Source organism: Mobula hypostoma, chromosome X1 (genome assembly GCF_963921235.1).
Source record: "Mobula hypostoma chromosome X1, sMobHyp1.1, whole genome shotgun sequence".
Classification (NCBI taxonomy): domain Eukaryota; kingdom Metazoa; phylum Chordata; class Chondrichthyes; order Myliobatiformes; family Myliobatidae; genus Mobula; species Mobula hypostoma.
Genome location: NC_086128.1, coordinates 55,960,094 through 55,978,902, shown reverse-complemented (window position 1 = coordinate 55,978,902; position 18,809 = coordinate 55,960,094). Strand labels below are relative to the sequence as shown.

The 18,809-nt window shown below is 42.1% G+C and overlaps 1 protein-coding gene across 2 annotated transcripts in view; it reads left to right on the top strand.

The window, feature by feature from the left end:
* Nucleotides 1–18,809, top strand: part of lasp1 (LIM and SH3 protein 1) — a 196,336-nt gene that overhangs the window by 36,245 nt on the left and 141,282 nt on the right. For both annotated transcript variants that reach the window (XR_010016496.1, XM_063037182.1), the window contains exon 2: nt 4,423–4,517. Coding sequence is in view for 1 of the 2 variants with exons in the window: in XM_063037182.1 (XP_062893252.1) it covers nt 4,423–4,517 (95 nt within the window). In the remaining variant the exon portion in view is untranslated. The remainder of the gene's footprint in view (nt 1–4,422; nt 4,518–18,809) is intronic.

The following is an 18,809-nucleotide window of genomic DNA, read 5'->3' as shown; positions in this document are numbered from 1 at the left end:
TGTGGAAGTGGATGGGCTATGGCAGCAGAAGACCTATTAAAGTGGCTGTTGAGTGCATTAATGGTTACCCAGTTTATCTTTCATTAACTACAAAATAAACCACTTATACCAGTTGATATTTGATAGTGTGTTGTGATAGCATTAATCTTTAACATAATTCACAATGGACATTGATCAGCGTGCATAATATGTTTACATAACAATGGGTGACATTATTATGCTAATGATGTTTAATTCCACAATTATATCCAAGGCAATAATGACATGCTCTTGATCCTCTGAGGCACAGGATCTAAATGCAGAAGAGTGTGATGGCACAGAAACCAGGGGATGTGGACCAAGCTTGGACAAGTGGGACTAGCTTAGATGGGGAATCTTGGTCAGCATGAACCAGTGGGCTGAAGGGCCTGTTTCCATGCTGTATGACTCTGTGACCAACAACTTCAGCTTTACTAGAAGTAATATAATGAGTCATATATTAAATGGGATTCTTGCACTCAGGGTCCAGTTATTGTACTAAATTTCTGATGGAAAGATCTATGTGCCACAATTTCTGCCTGTGTACAAAGACAATGTGACCTTTGATGATTGTGTGAAATGCAACTTGTATAATGCAAGCATTCCATCCCTTCTTAACAATATGAATAGGTTATCAACTAAATAGTGTTGAGAGCTTCAAGTTCCTCGGTGTAAACACCACCAGCGTCACCCTAGTGCAACCACGTTGATGTCACGGTCAAAAAGCTCACCAATGCCTCTGCTTCCTCAGGAGGCGAAATTTGGCATGTCTCCATCAACTTTTAACAATTTTTATTGGTGCATTGTAGAAAGCATTCTCAAAATGCTGGAGGAACTCATCAGGCCAGGCAGCATCTATGGAAAAGAGTAAACAGTCGACATTTTGCACTGAGACCCTTCTTCAGGACAAAAGGGGAGAAGTCGGAGTAAGAAGGTGGGGGGAGGGGTGGAAGAAGTACAAGGTGGTGGGTGATAGGTGAAACCGGGAGAGGGGGAGGAGGGTGAAGTTAGAGGTGTGAAGTTGATAGGTAAAAGCGATAAAAGGCTGGAGAAAGGGAATCTGATAGGAGAGGACACAAGGCTATGGAAGAAGGGGAAGAGGGAGGAGCACCAGAGGGAGGTGATGGGCAGGCAAGGAGGTGTGTGTGTGTGTGTGTGTGTGTGAGAGAGAGAAAGAAAAAATAGGGAATGGTGAAGGGGGGGGGGCATTACCGCAAGTTAGAGAAGTCAATGTTCATGCCATCAGGTTAGAGGCTACTCACGGCAGTAGAGGAGGCCATGGACTGACGTTGGAATAGGAATAGGAAATAGAATTGAAATGGATGGCTGCCAGGGGATCTTGCTTTTTCTGGTGGATGGAGTGAACATGCTTGGCAAAGTGGTCTCCCAATCTATGTTGCATCTCACCGGGAGCACCGGGTAGATGCTGCCTGGCCTGCTGAGATTCTCCAGCACTTTGTGTGTGTTGCTTTGGATTTACAGCATCTGCAGATTTTCCCGTGTTTATAGAAAGTATTCTGTCTGGGTGTATAATGGCTTGGTATGGCAACTGCTTTGCATGTGACCACAGGTCAGCACATCACAGGAACCAGCCTCTCCTCTATAGACTCTGTCTATACTTGTTGCTGCCTCAGTAAAGCAGGCAGCATAATCAAAGACCCCATGCACCATGCACATTCTGTCTTCTCCCCTCTCCCATTGGGCCTGAAAGCTTGAAAGCACGTACCACTAAGCCCAAGGACAGCTTCTATCTCACTGTTAGTGAACTCTTAAATGGATCTCCTGTACAATGAGATGGACTCTTAGCCTCACAATCTACCTTGCTATGATCTTGCACTTCATCATTTACCTGCACTGAACTCTTTTTGGTAGCTCTTATACTTTATTCCGCATTGTTATTGTTTTACCTTATTCGAGCTCAATGCACTGTGTGATGGTTTGTTTTGTATAAACATAATACAAGACAAGCTTTTCACTGTATCTTGGTACATGTGACAATAATAATACAACATCAACTTGTCACGTTTTAGTTTGACTGTGGCCCACAGTACTTAACAAGTACATTTTACTGTTTTAGAAGTTGTTCTGTAAATGTGTGTTTAGCTAAGATGTGTGCTTTTAGAGTTAGATCAAATAGTATGGGGGAGGTTAACGTGGCGCATAAACAGTGGCATGGGTCCAGTTGTATTATAGAGCATGCCTCTGTGTTGTAATTCTATACGGCAATTGTGAAATGCAGTTTAGTGACTTTCCTTGGCTGGGCACCAGTGACAAAAGTAGGAGTACTCTGGCCACAGCCTGAGTGATTTCTTGAGGGAACTGGTCAGTGCTAAACTCTTCCTCCTGCCTCACACCACTCCTTGCTAACTCTTGTACTAATGTGGTTTCTGTGTTGCCTGGTTATCTGTGCCTTGTCAAACCACAGGTGAAGGCCCAAGGCTGTGGATAGTGCGTGCGTATATAAAATTTGCATATCCATGTGTTTATATACAGCTCACAGCCTGGTCTACAGCTGAAATTGTCTTGGAGTGCATACTGATCAATGGCTTTGTATTTTGTTTGAGGGGTTTTGCAGGAAGTTGATAACAACATTGGCCACTCTACACTCGGTAGCCACTTTATTAGGTGCCTTTTACACCTGTTTGTTAATATGCAAATATTCCCACAATCTATGGGCTCATTTTCAAGGACTCCATCTGATGTTCTTGATATTTATTGCTTATTTATTTATTTTTTTTCTTTTGTATTTGCACAGTTTGTTGTCTTTTACACACTGGTTGTCCATCTTGTTGGATGCGGTCTTTCATTGATTCTATTGTGTTTCTTGGATTTACTGTGTATGCTTGTAAGAAAATATAACCATATAACAATTACAGCACGGAAACGGGCCATCTCGGCCCTTCTAGTTCATGCCGAACTCTTACTCTCACCTAGTTCCACTGACCTGCACTCAGCCCCTAACCCTCCATTCCTTTCCTGTCCATATATCTATCCAATTTAACTTTAAATGACAATATCGAACCTGCCTCAACCACTTCTGCTGGAAGCTCGTTCCACACAGCTACCACTCTCTGAGTAAAGAAGTTCCCCTTCATGTTACCCCTAAACTTTTGCCCCTTAACTCTCAACTCATGTCCTCTCGTTTGAATCTCCCCCACTCTCAATGGAAAAAGCCTATCCACGTCAACTCTATATATCCCACTCATAATTTTAAATACTTCTATCAAGTTCCCCCCCTCAACCTTCTAGGCTCCAAAGAATAAGACCTAACTTGTTCAACCTTTCTCTGTTACTTAGGTGTTGAAACCCAGGTAACATTCTAGTAAATCTCTTCTGTACTCTCTATTTTGTTGACATCTCAGGTGGTAAAATGAATCTCAGGGTTCTATATGGTGACATATATGTACTTTGATAATAAATTTACTTTGCACTTTGAACTTGATTTGCCAATCATGTGGCAGCAACTCAATGCAGATATGGTCAATTGTTTTTCAAACCAAACTTCAGAATGGAGAAGAAATGTGATCCAAGTGACTTTGACTGTGGAATGATTGTTGGTGCCAGATGGGGTGGACTGAGTATTTTAGAAACTGCCGATTTCCTGGGGTTTTCATGCACAACAGTTTCCAGAATTTACAGAGAATGGTGCGAAAAACAAAAAGAAATCCAGTGAGTGGTAGCTCTGTGGGTGAAAATGCTTTATTAATGAGAGAGATCAGAGGAGAATGGGCAGAGTGGTTCAAGCTGACAGGAAAGTGACAATAACTCAAGTAACCATATGCTATAACAGTGATGTGCAGAAGACACATGACCTGTTGAACCTTGGGCTGGATGGGCTACAGCAATAGAAGACGATGAACAGACACTTTGTTGGGTACAAAATGGGTACTGAGTGTATATAGAGTATGGAATCTTGCATTTTTATGCAGTTCTAGAATGCTGCAAGCCAGATAAGGGGCTTTTCAGTCCAATGTGCTTGTAATAATTTCTTGTAGTTTCCATACAGGGTAGAAAGCATTTAGAACTTAACACCATCTGAAAAGTTCCTTCACCCAGGCAGTTAATCTGATCAACAATTGTAATTACCCCCCCCCCCACTGAAGGAAGGAGTGGTGGGGAGAGAGGGTGGGAGATCATGTGATAGGAAATTCCAGCAGTAAAACTGACAAACTAAGGAGGCATTTGCCATGATCTTGAATAAGACAACAAAACATAGGAACAGAATTAGGTCATTCTGCTCCTCCATTCCATCATGTTTGATCCATTTCCCTTTCAATCCCATTCTCCTGTCTTCTCCCCATAAGCTTTCATGAATAAGATGAAAAAAAGGGAGGTGGTAAAATACTTTATTATTTTGCTTTCCTACAATGGTAATTAACAATATTTCCCTATTTTCTTTTGTAGTACTGGCATAAAGCATGCTTCCAATGTGAAACCTGCAAAATGACTCTAAACATGAAGAATTACAAAGGATACGATAAGAAGCCCTATTGCAATGCGTGAGTACTTTGGTACACCTTTGGTCCTGTTGGTGAATTAGTTTAGTTACCTCATCTGAAACCTGGTGGTGACCCTGGACAGTTTTTCTTCACTGTAGCTGGGAGGGGATGACACTTGGCATGGTTCTATTAGTTTAGCTCAATGAGTCTCTCTTGCTTTTGTGCAGGAACGTTGGGGATTGGTGAAGATATCAGGTGTGGGTTTAGTAGGTATAAGATCAAAGCCTGAACTCATCAACTGTTTGGCTTGGGTTAGAGATCTTTTAGAGATTAGCTTCATTTGCCACATATACATCGAGATATTGGATCATGTGTGTTATTTGTGTCAATGACCGATATGGTCCGAAGATGTGCTGAGGGCAGCCCACAAGTGTCGCCACACTTCCAGCACCAACATACAGTACTGTATTTGGGGCAGTGGGGCAGGTGGCAGAGAAAGAGTGCCAGGGGCAGGGGTAGACACACCCCAACCTGAGAGACCAGGCAAGGTTATTTGATTCCAAACAATTGGTTTATTAATCATTACAGAATGTCTCTGTGGTGCTTCCCACTCCCTCCCCTCTCCCTTCCCCTTTTCCTAACCATGATGCCCCCTTCCCACTCTCAGTCCACAATAGAGACCCATTTCAGAATCAGGTTTATCATCACTCACACATCATGAAATTTTCTTATTTTTTGCAGCAGTACAGTGCAATACATAAAACTACAGTACTGTGCAAAAGTTTGAGGCACCCGACCTCTATATACAGTAGACTTTTGCACAGACATGGTAGTGCAGAGGTTAGTGCAGCACTTTACAGTGCCAGCAATCACTGATTGGGGTTCAATTCCCCTCACTGTCTGTTAGGTGCTTGTATCTTCTCCCCATGACTGTGTGGGTTTCCTCTGGGTACTCTGGTTTCCTCCCACATGTCTAGGATGTACGGATTAGGCTGAGTGGGCATGCTATGTTGTTGCTGGAAGCATGCGACATTTGCTGACTGCCTCTGGAACAATCTTTGGACTGTGTTGGTCATTGACACAGAACAACGAGTTTCAATGTACGTGTGACAAAGCTAATCTAATCTAATCGTTGAGCACTGGTGCTGTAAAACCTGGCACGAACTGCTACGCTAGCGTACTAGTTAGTAGCAAAGTCTGGAAGGAAGGAAAGGCTGCTGATCCTCTTTGTGTTGTCAGGATTAGCAAATTTTACTGAGCTTCACTGTGGGCATTGATTTGAGGTTCCCTCCCAGACTTAGTTCCTTTGTGTTCTCTTCTGGCTCACTAGTGAACAGTGCCACATTGTGTGTAGGGCTACTCCAGTTCAGTTTCTGGTCAATTGTGTAAATGCAAATCATTCTAATCCCATACAATTGCCTATATTAAGCAACCGAGATTCCTGAAAGGAAATCGTTGCTTTGTTAACCTCACTGAATATAGTGGCTTTGGTAACTGGTGAGGTACCTCAGGTTTTGCACTGAATGCTTTGAGACTTGATTTGTTTATTCACCGTGATTACTCATTTTAATTTGTTTTCCCATTCCCATTCTGACATGTCAGTCTGTGGCCGCCACTACTGCCACGATGAGGCCATTTTCGGGTTGGAGGAGCAACATCTTTTATTCTGTCTGGGTACCGGCCAACCTGACAACATAAGCATTTATTTCTCTAACGTCCAGTAATTTCTCCTCCTTCCCCCTTCTCACCTTTTCATTCCCCATTCTGGCTTCCCTCCCATCCCTTCTCTTCTCACCTGCCTATCACCTCTTTCTGGTGCTCTTCCATGGTCCATTCTCCTCTCCTATCAGATTCCTTCTTTGTTCAGCCTTTTCCACCTATCACCTCCCAGCTTCCTGCTTCATTCTTCTCTCCCCCTCTCCCCCCCCCCTCCACCTTATTATTCTGGCTTCTTCCCCCTTCCCTTCCAGTCCTGATGAAAGATCTTGGCCTGAAATATCAACTAATTATTCTCCTCCACAGATGCTGTCTCACCTGCTGAGTTCCTCCAGCACTTTGTGTGTGTTGTTCTGAATTTCCAGCATCTGCAGAATCTCTTGTTTATGGTCTTTCCTTTTTTTTAAAAAAGAATATAATGCATGCTTCCTGATCTGCTGAGTTTTTCCAGCACTTACTCTGCTTTTGTTTCAGATTTCCAGCTTTTTATTTATTGATGCTTACCTTGTTTAGTTTTTATTTTGATTTCACGTTCATCTCAGCAACTCTCTCTTTCCCCGTTCCCCCCCCCACCCTTTTTTTGGTTTTCCCTGACTAATTTTCTTCCCTTATCCTGTTTGGTATTTGATGTTTTGTTTTAATTGCATCTGTAACCTGATTGTTACCGTGTAATCTTTGCAAGTGGCCAAGTGGTTAAGGCATTGGACTAGTTACCTGAAGGTTGTGAGTTCGAGCCCCAGCTGAGAGAACATGTTGTGTCCTTCAGCAAGGCACTTAATCACACATTGCTCTGCAACAACACTGGTGCCAAGCTGTATGGGTCCTAATGCCCTTCCCTTGGACAACATCGGTCTCGTGGAGAGGGGAGACTTGCAGCACGGGCAACTGCTGGTCTTCCATACAACCTTGCCCAGGCCTGTGCCCTGGAGAGTGAAGACTGTCCAGGCGCAGATCCACGGTCTCGCAAGACTAACGGATGCCTTTTTAATCTCTGCATATTTTCCAAGCGGGGAGCTACTGTGATCTGGAACAGAGTGTCTGCTTGAGGCAGATTGAACAGGAATATGTAAAGTATAATTAAGAAAGCAAAATCAGGCACGGGAACAAGCTGTCTAGTCCTTTATGAACTTACTTCACTAATTGGATCAATACTCGTTTATCAGTCTTACAGAAATAAAGACTGACAAACAATCATTGTGCAAAAGAAGACAAATTGTGCAAAATGTAAAAATTATCCCGAGATAAGGACAACAAGGAAGTGGTCGTGGGAGGCTGAGGAGCAACTATGGGATTGCGTTGAGACAGTAGACTGGGCTGTGTTCAACAATTCATCAGAGGATCACAATGAATAGTTTTCATGCACTTTATAAATAAACAGTTGTAGATGAGCGTGTCCCCGCCAAATCATTCAGAGTCTCATAGAGTCATAGAAAAATACAGCACAGAAACAGGCCCTTTAGCCCATCTAGCCCATGCTGAATCTTTTAAACTGTCTACTCCCAGTGACCTGCACTGGAACCATAGCCTCCCACACCTCTATCATCCATGTACCTATCCAAGCATCTCTTAAAAGTTGAAATCGAGTTCGCATGCACCACTTGTGCTGGCAGCTTATTCCACACTCTCACTACTGTCTGTGAGGAAGTTTCTCCTCATGTTCCCCTTAAACTTTCCACCTGGCCTTCTGTAACCAAAAGCCTTAAATACACCATGACATCTATGAATCAGTGGCTTTCAGGTCTGGCGACCGAATTACATACAAGAGTTCCAGGTATGACCTCTGCAAAGCCAAAGAGACTGAAATCATAGGTTCATCTAAGTTTGTGATGGTTCCTCCATGTTTTGATGGTTAAAGTGAGCATGGAAGGCATTGAACTCACCTAGGTGAACCCTGTTGTTGCCTTTGTTGCTTGATTTAACTTTATAAGAGGTGATAGTATTCAAACTCTGCCATAACTGTCAAGCATTCTTCATTGAGTCAAGTTCAGTCTGGAATTGCCACTACGCCCATGAGATATCATTCCGGATCATAACTGGACCTCTTGTAACTTTCTTGATCACCAAACTTGAATGCCAATGATCTAGCCCTTGACAGATTCAGAATCTCAGGATTATTGTTTGGGGAAGAGTCTGAATGATTTTGTGGGGATAAACCTGTCTACAACTGTTATAATGAAGCTTGTGACAACCATGGTGTATTCATTCAGATCCACAGATAAGTCCTTGAACATGGATGATGGAGTGTTGATGGAGGGAGTGAATGTTCAGAGTTGAGGGATGGAATGACAAGATCATATGACACTGAAGCAGAATTAAGCCATTTAGACCATGGAGTCTGTGGCAATGAATTCCACAGATTCACCACCCTGTGGCTAAAGAAATTCCTCTTCATCTCTGTACTAAATGGATATCTTTCTATTTTGAGGCTGTGCTCTCTAGTCTTAGACTCCCCCATTATAGGAGCGTCCTATCTACATCCACTCTATCTAAGCCTTTCAATATTTGTTAGGTTCCATTGAGATAGCTTTTATAATTATATTGTTGTGTTTTTGTTTTTTTTCTTGTTTTTTTTATGATTATTGTGTTTTATTTTGCTGCATTGGATCTGGAGTAATAATCATTTTATTTTTCTTTACACTCGTCTACTGAATAATGACAATAAACAGTCTTGAATCTTCATTCTTCCCCTTGGATTTGCCAAGGTTGGCAGCTATTTTAGTACCTGGCAGAAGAAACCAGGAAACTGAGCACAATGTAAAAGATACCTCTGTTCAGCACATTTCCTAGAGCCTGTCTCGCGAGGTGCTCATTAAACTGTTCTGTGCACAGGGGAAGGAATATTCATGTTAAAGAATTTCAACATGTACCTAAAAAAAAAATTCAGATATGACAACTCACCCACAACTGAATAATTAGTACTGTTGGGAGGAAGAACATGGAAGTACTAATCTTTTAAGTCTCTATATCAAACACAAAGCTACAATTATCCTTCTATGAGATCAACAATATTTTCTCCTTTTCCGCCCCCTCTTCGTATCTTTCGCGCTTCTGGAGGAAATCAGATACTTAAAGAACTTTACTCGCGGTTTTTTTTTTCTGAAGCTTGGGTTCACTCCAGATGCAGATAAAGCTACTCAGTACAACTGTCAACACCATGGCAAGAGAAAGCAACAACACCATTTCATTGCCACAGACAGCTGTGGAGACCAAGTCATTGTATATTTAAAGCAGAAGTTAATAGGTTGTTGATTTATAAGTTCATCAAAGGTTACAGGGAGGAGGCAGGTGAATGAGGTTGGGGGATAATCAATCAGTCAGAATGGAATGGTGAACCAGACTCGATGGGCCAAATGGCCTAATTCTGCTCTTGTGCTTATGTACATAGACTGGTTGTATGTCCGTAAGGTGACGTCAGGTGATGTGTATGCAGTGGCAGTGGGGGATGTTGGGGTGTGTTAATGGGTGGAGGTATTGATCAGCCTGATGGCTTGGGGAAGCTGAGTTTGCTGCGCAGCCTCTTACCTAATGGATTGGGACAAAAAGTTCATAAGCAGGGTAATGGGATCTCTTGTTTAGATAGCATCTTTCTGGATATCCCAAAGCCCTTCCTAGCCAGTAAATGGCTTTACTGATGTGAACAACAAACAGCAATAAGGTGCATGACTAGGCTGTCTTTATTCTCATGCTGTTGTCTAAAGGAGAAATATACTCCAGAGTACAAAGCAAGTCTTCTACCCTTGGTCCATGGAGTTTTTGTGTTAATGTCGATGGACAGATAAGACCTTGGTTTAGCATATAAGCATATTGTATTCACAGGCACTGTAATGTGATACTTATGAATACTTATACTTTATTGTCACCAAACAATTGATACTAGAATGTACAATCATCACAGCGATATTTAATTCTGCGCTTCCTGCTCCCTGGATTACAAATCGATAGTAAATATTAAAAATTTAAATTATAAATCATAAATAGAAAATAGAAAAATGGAAAGTAAGGTAGTGCAAAAAAATCGAGAGGCAGGTCCGGATATTTGGAGGGTACAGCCCAGATCTGGGTCAGGATCCGTTCAGCAGTCTTATCACAGTTGGAAAGAAGCTGTTCCCAAATCTGGCCCAAATTGCAAATACTATGTGCAATTCAGTTGTGGTTAGGATTTGATAGGGTTAACATTTAGACGAGAATATAAAAGCAAGGATGTAATGCTAATGTCATTGGTCAGACTGCACTTGAAGTATTGCGAGCAGTTTTGGGCCTGTTATCAAAGAAAGGCATTGAGAGAGTCCAGAGCAGGTTCATGAGAATGATCCTGGAAATAAAAGGGTTAATGTATGCAGAGTGTTTGATGGCCCTGGGCCTGTACTTGCTGGAGTTTAGAACAATGAGCAGGGGATCTCATTGAAACCTTTTGATTAGTGAAAGACCTAGTTAAAGTAGATGTGGAGAGGATGTTTCCTATACTGGGTGAGTCAAGGAATAGAGATCTCAGACTCAGAATAAAAAGATGTCCCTTTAGAACAGAGATGCAGAGGATAGTGAATCTATGGAATTCATTGCCACAGATGACTGCGGAGGCCAAGTCATTGGGTATATTTAAAGTGGAGGTTGATAAGTTCTTGATTAGTTGGGGCCTCAAAGGTTATGGGGAGAAGGCAAGAGAATGGGGTTGAGAGGGGTAGTAAATCAACCACGATGGAATGGCAGAGTGGACTTAGTGGTCCGAATGGCCTCATTCTGTTCCAATGCCTTATGATCTTATGGTTTTATTTGTGACTTCAGGATGTTTCTAAATTCTTGCTGACAGAAGTACTTAAAGTAGGAAAGGCTGTCAATAAGTTAGAGCTGGCTCTCAGAATCAGCAGATTTAAAAAAAAAAGTTTTTTTGAGGAGTAAATATTGGCCATGATGCTAAGGTTATCATCACTATCTTAATCAAAATGATATCATTGGATCTTTAAATACACCTACGGGTGGATGGAGTCTTGGTTTGATCATTTATCGAAAAACTAGCACTAGCATCAGTGTAGCTTCTGTTTGGTTTTGGGCTGGAAGATCAACCAAGGTCGTGTGCTGAAGGCTCTGGAGCTCTACTAAGTGACCTATGGATGACACTTTGATTCCCTGGAGTGAGATTTGAACTAACATTTTTTAGTTACTCATCCTAAACTTGGCATTGTGCTAATACCTTGCTACCTTGTCTTCTATCACTTCTTAATTCTTAGCCTCTTGACCAAGTTCTTGTTCTAATATGGACATTACCTGTCTTGCAGAATCAAAATCAGGTTTAATATCACTAATGTACAGTATGATGTGAAATTTGTAATTTTGTGGCAGCAGTATAGTGAAGTACATAAAATAATATAAATAATGTAATTACGTTTGGAGATATATATATATGTAATTTTTATTTTTACCCTGGGAAAGGTCTCTGGCTATCCACTCGATCTATGTTGCTTATTATCCCAATGTGAATTTGAGATTGAGCAATGGATCAACCGATTTACAAGATACAAATAACGTAGCTTGAGTAAATATGAACATGAATTTAAACTTCGTCAGTGATCCCTGAAACTTCAAGGTGTAAATATTCAGAGAGTTATAGAGAGATACAGTATAGAAACTAATTTGGCAGGGGAATGGGAACCACAGTGATAGGCCAGAGGACGAGGTAGTTTGTTTACAAACAGGGTCAATGTGTAGTGAGACTGCTAGCGAGGAGAGGCAAATGATAGGGCAAAATTGCAGTCAGCAGGATAGGTTGCAATGTAAAAGGTGGACAAAATCGAAAAGGGTGATGAATACAGGAGTGAAGGTTTTGTATATGAGTACGTGCAGTATATGGAATAAAGTAGATGAACTTGTAGCACAGTTATAGATTGGCATTTATGATGTTGTAGGCATCACTGAATCATGACTGAAAGAAGATTATAGCTAGGAGCTTAATGTCCAAGGACACACAGTGTATAGAAAGGACAGGCAGATAGGCAGAAGGAGTGGCTGGCTCTATTGGTAAAAAATGAAAATCAAATCCTTACCAAAGGGTCAAAAGGTGTTGAATCATTGTGGATAGAGCTAAGGAACTGCAATGGTAAAAAGACCCTGAGGAGAATTAAATATAGAACCCCCAAACAGTAGTGAAGATGTGGTCTACAAATTACAATCGGAGATAGAAAATGCATGTCAAAAGGGCAATGTTATGATAGTCATGGAGGTAGACTGGGAAAATCAGGTTGGTGCTGGTTCCCAAGAGGGGGAATTTGTAGAATGCTTATCAATATGACCAATTAACCTACTAACCACTACGTCTTTGGATTGTGGGAGGAAACTGGTGCACCCAGAGGAAACTCACGTGGACATGGGGAGAACGTACAAGCTCTTTACAGGCAAATGAACCTGGTTCACTGGTGCTGTAAAGTGCTTTGCTAACCACTACACTACTGTACATTTTCTCCTTGCAAATCTACTTCGTTATAACAATGACCATATTTTAAAAGTGGCTCATTTCCTGAGAAAGATTTCTGGATGAAGTCATGTTAGGTGCAGTCTAAATGCAAATTATAAACTTGTGTGTAACCAGACAGAACAATTTAGATGCACTGAACTTTAGTATCTAGGTTCTGCCTTCGAGCTGTAGCTGACCTAATTCCTGGAGCGAGTTCCTTGACTGTCAGCACTGTGAATTGTGCTCAGTAAATCTACCCTTCAACTTTATTGCTGACTGTGAATTGGGTTGGCTCCTTGTGCAAGAGAGTAACTGATGGTCTAGGTCAGGATCCCAGAGGACATGATCCATGACACAGGAACGTTTTTTGTGTTTAGCTGAGCTTCAGTTCCCTGGCTCACTGTCCCTGCAACATATGGTAAGAGTAGTGTGGGAAAATGAAAATGCCACATCACTGCAGTAGGCTTTCCTGTCATATGGAATGAGACCAATTCTAGAACAATGAAGGCATCTAAGGATTTTGCCTGAGGCGCCTGTTTCTATTTATAACTGGCTTGGGAGAAACCTAATGTGCTTCAGTTAATTTACCAAGGAATCTGAGGGGCTTTATTACTGAAATGGAGACCCTTGGTCCTTGTGTTAACTGCAATGCGTTTCCTTAATTAGTACAGGCATCAGAGTTTCCAGTCTGTTGTTACAACTAAGGGCTTTCTACACTGTTGTTGGAACAGTATAGCCGAATGATGTCCTCCTGTCTGCAGACTTTTAATAAAGAGCCCAAGTTATTAGGATACTTAGCAACACACACGAAATACTGGAGGAACTCAGCAGGTTAGGCAGCATCTATGGAGAGGAATAAACAGTTGATGTATCAGGCCCAGACCTTTCATTGGGACCCTGAGTTTCTCTGTCATTTTGTGTGTGTGTGTGTGTGTGTGTGTGTGTGTGTGTTTTGCTGTGGACTTGCAGCATCCGCAGAATCTCCTTTGTCATGCTCTTTGATGTTGCAAAGTTTCTTGAGACCCTTCCCAAGATGACTGATAATCAAAGTTTGACATCAGGGCACAAAAGCAGGAGTTAGTGCAATGCCCTAAAGTTTGGTCAAAGTGATAGAATTTAGACCATGAGACACAGGAGCAGAATTAGGTCACTCAGCCCATTGATTCTACTCTGCCATTTTATCATGGCTGATTTATTTTCCCCCTCAAACCCATTCTCCTGCCTTCTCACTTTTAACCTCTGTCACCCTTACTAATCAAGAACCTATCACCCTGTGCTTTAAATATACCCAATGACTTGGCCTCCACCCTCTGGCTAAAGAAACTCCTCCTCATCTCTTTTCTAAAGGGATGTCCTTCTATTCTGAGGCTGTGCCCTCTGGTCCTAGACACCCCCGCTATAGGAGATATTAAGGAGGATGTGGGTTTTTGGAGGGCCTTGATGATGGTAGTGATGGAATGATTAAAATCACAGATAAACAAGAGGAAAAGATTGGGGAAATGCAGAGAGATCTTTGAATGTTGCTAGCGGTTGAAGAGGTTCTGGTCAGCAGAGAAGACAATACAGAGGTTTGAGAACTTTAAAATTGTGTTGCCTAACTAGCAGTCTGTGTTAGTTACTGAGCATGCCCTTCTTCAACCTGTGATAAACTAGGGGTTCTTCCTCACTCCTCTCGACTGAGAACATTACAGTACGGTACAGGTTCTTCAGCACACTATGTTGTGCCGATCATTTAACTTACTCCAAGATCAATCTAACCCTTTTCTCCTATATAGCTCTCCATTTTTCTTTCATCCATGTGTCAGTCTGAGTCTCTTAAATGTCCCTAATGTATCTGTCTCTACCACCATCCCAGCAGCATGCTCCACCCACCCATCACTCTCTGTGTAAAGAACATACCTCTGACATCCCCCTTAATCTATCCTTCAATCAACTTAAAATTATGTCCCCTCATATTAGCCATTTCCTCCCTGGGAAAATGAGATTGAGGCATATAGGTAGGGCGAATGGAAGCAGGCTTTTTCCACTGAGGATGGGCAAGGTGAGAACTAGAGGTCATAGGTTGAGGGACAAAGTTGAAATATTTAAGGGGAACCTGATGGGGGAACTTCTTCAGTCAGAGGGCAGTGCGAGTGTGGGACAAGCTACCAGAGGAAGTGGTAAATGCAGGTTTCATTTGGACATTTAAGAGAAGATTGGAAAAGTCAATGGATGAGAGAGATGTGGAAGGTTGTGGCCCTGGTGTGCAATGATAGGACTAGGCCAAATAACAGTTCAGCATGGACTAGATGGACCAAAGGCTGAAGTGCTCTATGACTCTAAGAGTTATAGACTCAAAGACTTGTGTTGTAGATTTGGTGTGAATTTGACTGGGTTCCACCAATGTCCTAAAGCTGTATGTGTTTTGGAAGGTTACCTGATGTACTATTTCCTCTACAAGGACAATCTGCGTGGGGGGGGGTGCAATTTCAAAATGAAATAAACATTCAGCTGCAGGGACTCAACAGGTCGAACAGCATTTGCAGGAGGACAGGAATCGTTGTGTTTCCACTGGAAACCCTACATCAGGACTTCTCTGGTGATGATCTTTGCCTCATCAATGAGGACGGGAGAGGTTCTGGAGGATTAGAGGGTTGCGGATGTTGTTCCCTTATTCAAAAAAGGGAGTAGAGATAGCCCAGGAAATTATAGACCAGTGAGTCTTACTTCAGTGGTTGGTAAATTGATGGAAAAGATCCTGAGAGGCAAGATTTATGAACATTTGGCGAGGCATAATATGATTAGGAATAGTCAGCGTGGCTTTGTCAAATGCCTTACGAGCCTAATTGAATTTTTTGAGGATGTGACTAAACACATTGATGAAAGTAGAGCAGTAGATGTAGTGTATATGGATTTCAGCAAGACATTTGATAAGGTACCCCATGCAAGGCTTATTGAGAAAGTAAGGAGGCATGGGATCCAAGGGGACCTTGCTTTGTGGATCCAGAACTGGTTTGCTCACAGAAGGAAAAGAGTGGTTGTAGATGGGTCATATTCTGCATGGAAGTCAGTGACCAGTGGTGTGCCTCAGGGATCTGTTCTGGGACCCCTACTCTTCGTGATTTTTATAAATGACCTGGATGAGGAAGTGGAAGGATGGATGGGTTAGTAAATTTGCTGATGACACAAAGGTTGGGGGTGTTATGGATAGTGTGGATAGTGTCAGAGGTTACAGCGGGACATTGATAGGATGCAAAACTGGGCTGAGAAGTGGCAGATGGAGTTCAACCCAGGTAAGCGTGAGGTGGTTCATTTTGGTAGGTCAAATATGAAGGCAGAATATAGTATTAATGGTAAGACTCTTGGCAGTGTGGAGGATCAGAGGGATCTTGGGGTCCATGTCCATAAGACTCTCAAAGCTGCTACGCAGGTTGACTGTGTGGTTAAGAAGGCATTCGGTGCATTGGCCTTCATCAATCGTGGGATTGAGTTTAAGAGCCGAGAGGTAATGTTACAGCTTTATAGGACCCTGGTCAGACCCCACTTGGAGTACTGTGTTCAGTTCTGGTCACCTCACTACAGGAAGGATGTGGAAGCTATAGAAAGGGTGCAGAGGAGATTTACAAGGATGTTGCCTGGATTGGGGTGCATGCATCATTAGAATCGGTTGAGTGAACTCGACCTTTTTTCCTTGGAGCGACAAAGGATGAGAGGTGACCTGATAGAGGTGTACAAGATGATGAGAGGCATTGATCATGTGGTTAGTCAGAATTTTTTTTTCCCAGGGCTAAAATGGCTGACATGAGAGGGCACAGTTTTAAGGCGCTTGGAAGTAGGTATACAGGTGATGTAGGGGTAAGTTTTTTTACACAGCGTGTGGAATGGGCTGCCAGCTACGGTGGTGGAGGCGGATACGATGGGGTCTTTTAAGAAACTCCTGGATATGTACATGGAGCTTAGAAAAATAGAGGGCTATAGGTAACCCTGGGTAATTTCTTAAAGTAAGTACATGTTCGGCACATCATTGTGGGCCAAAGGGCCTGTATTATGCTGTCGGTTTTCTATGTTTCTACGTTTCTTCCAGCCCCTTTCCTCCTTCCGCAGGGACTGCTCCCTCCATGACTCCCTGGTCATCTCATCCCTCCACACCCATCCCACCTTGACCCTTGGAACGTTTCCCCTGCCAGGTAGATGTAACGCCTGCACTTGCACCTCCTCCCTCAAATGTCCTGATGCAGGGCTTTGACCTGAGAAGTCAACAATTCCTTTCCTCCCACAGATGCTACTTGACCCACTAATAAGTTTTATGTCATGAAATTGGTTGTTTTGTGGCAGCATTACATTGCAATATATAAAATAGTGAGGAACTGTTCATGGGTTCGTTGTCCGTTTATAAATCTGATGGCAGAGGGGAAGAAGCTGTTCCTAAGATGTTGAATGTGTGTCTTCAGGCTCTTGTACCTCCTTCCTGATGGTAGTGAATGAGTAAAGAGCGGGTTCTTAATGATGGATGCTGCCTTTTTGAAGCATTGCCTTTTGAAGATGACCTCAATGCTGGAGAGGCTAGTGCCCAATTTGTTGTGTTTTGCACATTGGTTGTTTGTTAGTCTTTATTTATGTTTTTTTTTGTAAATTTGATTGTATTTGGTTTTTTTCCTCTAAATGCTGCAAGTAAATGAATTTTAGTATATAGTGATATATGCGTACTTTGATAATAAGTTTACTTTAAACTTTGAATGTTGCGTTCTTCTAGCTGGTTGCTTTTGTTCAAGATTCCAGCATCTGCAGACTCTTGTGTCTTCAAAATGAAGTACCTAGAATGTTTTGATTTTTGTGCAAAACATCTCTATTGTTCCTAATCCTTCAGTTTAGTGTTCCTATTGAGCAGTGATAATCTCATTTATTACACTGCATGAGACACTTTGGTATTGGTGAACAAGTGCTGAACAGTTGCCTTATTTGGTCACTGAAGTTCAAGCTTTGCTGTTTCCACAATAGTTCTATTTTGTGTCTGCTTTCAAAACAGGAAATGACATGGTCAATTTCCATGGTGGCATGAAAGATATAGTTTCCTTTGCTTATTCATACTTCAGATTGATTTGAATCTGATACCACATGCAAGAAGCTCTCTGTGGGCACTCAATTACCGGGCCCATCCCTCCCGATGTGTGAATCTATGAGAAAGCGGATTCCATATTTGCCTCTCTTTCTCTTTTAATAAAGAAATTTACTAACTTATGAGTCACTCTTTTTGTCAACAGAATAGATTACATTGTAACTGGTGTTAAATTACAGGACTTAGCGTACTGCATGTTGATAGACATTTTATTGTTAATTTTAATTGAGCTAATGTGTCATTTGAAAAACATCTTTTTTCTTTTTCTTGGTCCTTGAAACAGTGTAATGTGATAATTCTCCAGTAATTTGTGGTCTGTTTAGTCTCGTTGGCCTTGCATGTTTTTTTAAATTTAAGGAATTCCCCCAGTGTCATCTCATTACCAGAACACTGCACAAAATGGCTGGCACATTGTCTGTTTTATAGTTTCCTGATGTAGGATATCAGCCTAAAACATCACACATCCTTACACCTCAATAGGGCCAGAGGACACAGCGTCAGAATCCAAGAACATCCCTTTAGAACAGAGAAGAGGAATTTCTTTAGCCAGCGGATGGTTTATCTGTGGAATTCATTGCCATGGACTGCTGTGAGTTAGGGGGTACATTTAAGGTGGAGGTTGATAGGTTCTTGTTTTGTCCAAGCATCAAAGGTTATGGGGCGAAGGCAGGAGAATGGGGTTGAGAGAGATAATAAATCAGCCATGGCTAAATGGTCTAATTCTACTACGATAGTTATGGCCTATAAGTCAAAGTAATTAATTATATTATTTATATGTCACCATATACTATCTTGAGATTCATTTTCCTGCAGGCACTGTGAGGGTCATGTTTTTTGACTTCTCCAGTGCGTTCAACACCATCCGCCCTGCTCTGCTGGGGGAGAAGCTGACAGCAATGCAGGTGGATGCTTTCCTGGTGTCATGGATTCTTGATTACCTGACTGGCAGACCACAGTACGTGTGCTTGCAACACTGTGTGTCCGACAGAGTGATCAGCAGCACTGGGGCTCCACAGAGGACTGCCTTGTCTCCCTTTCTCTTCACCATTTACACCTCGGACTTCAACTACTGCACAGAGTCTTGTCATCTTCAAAA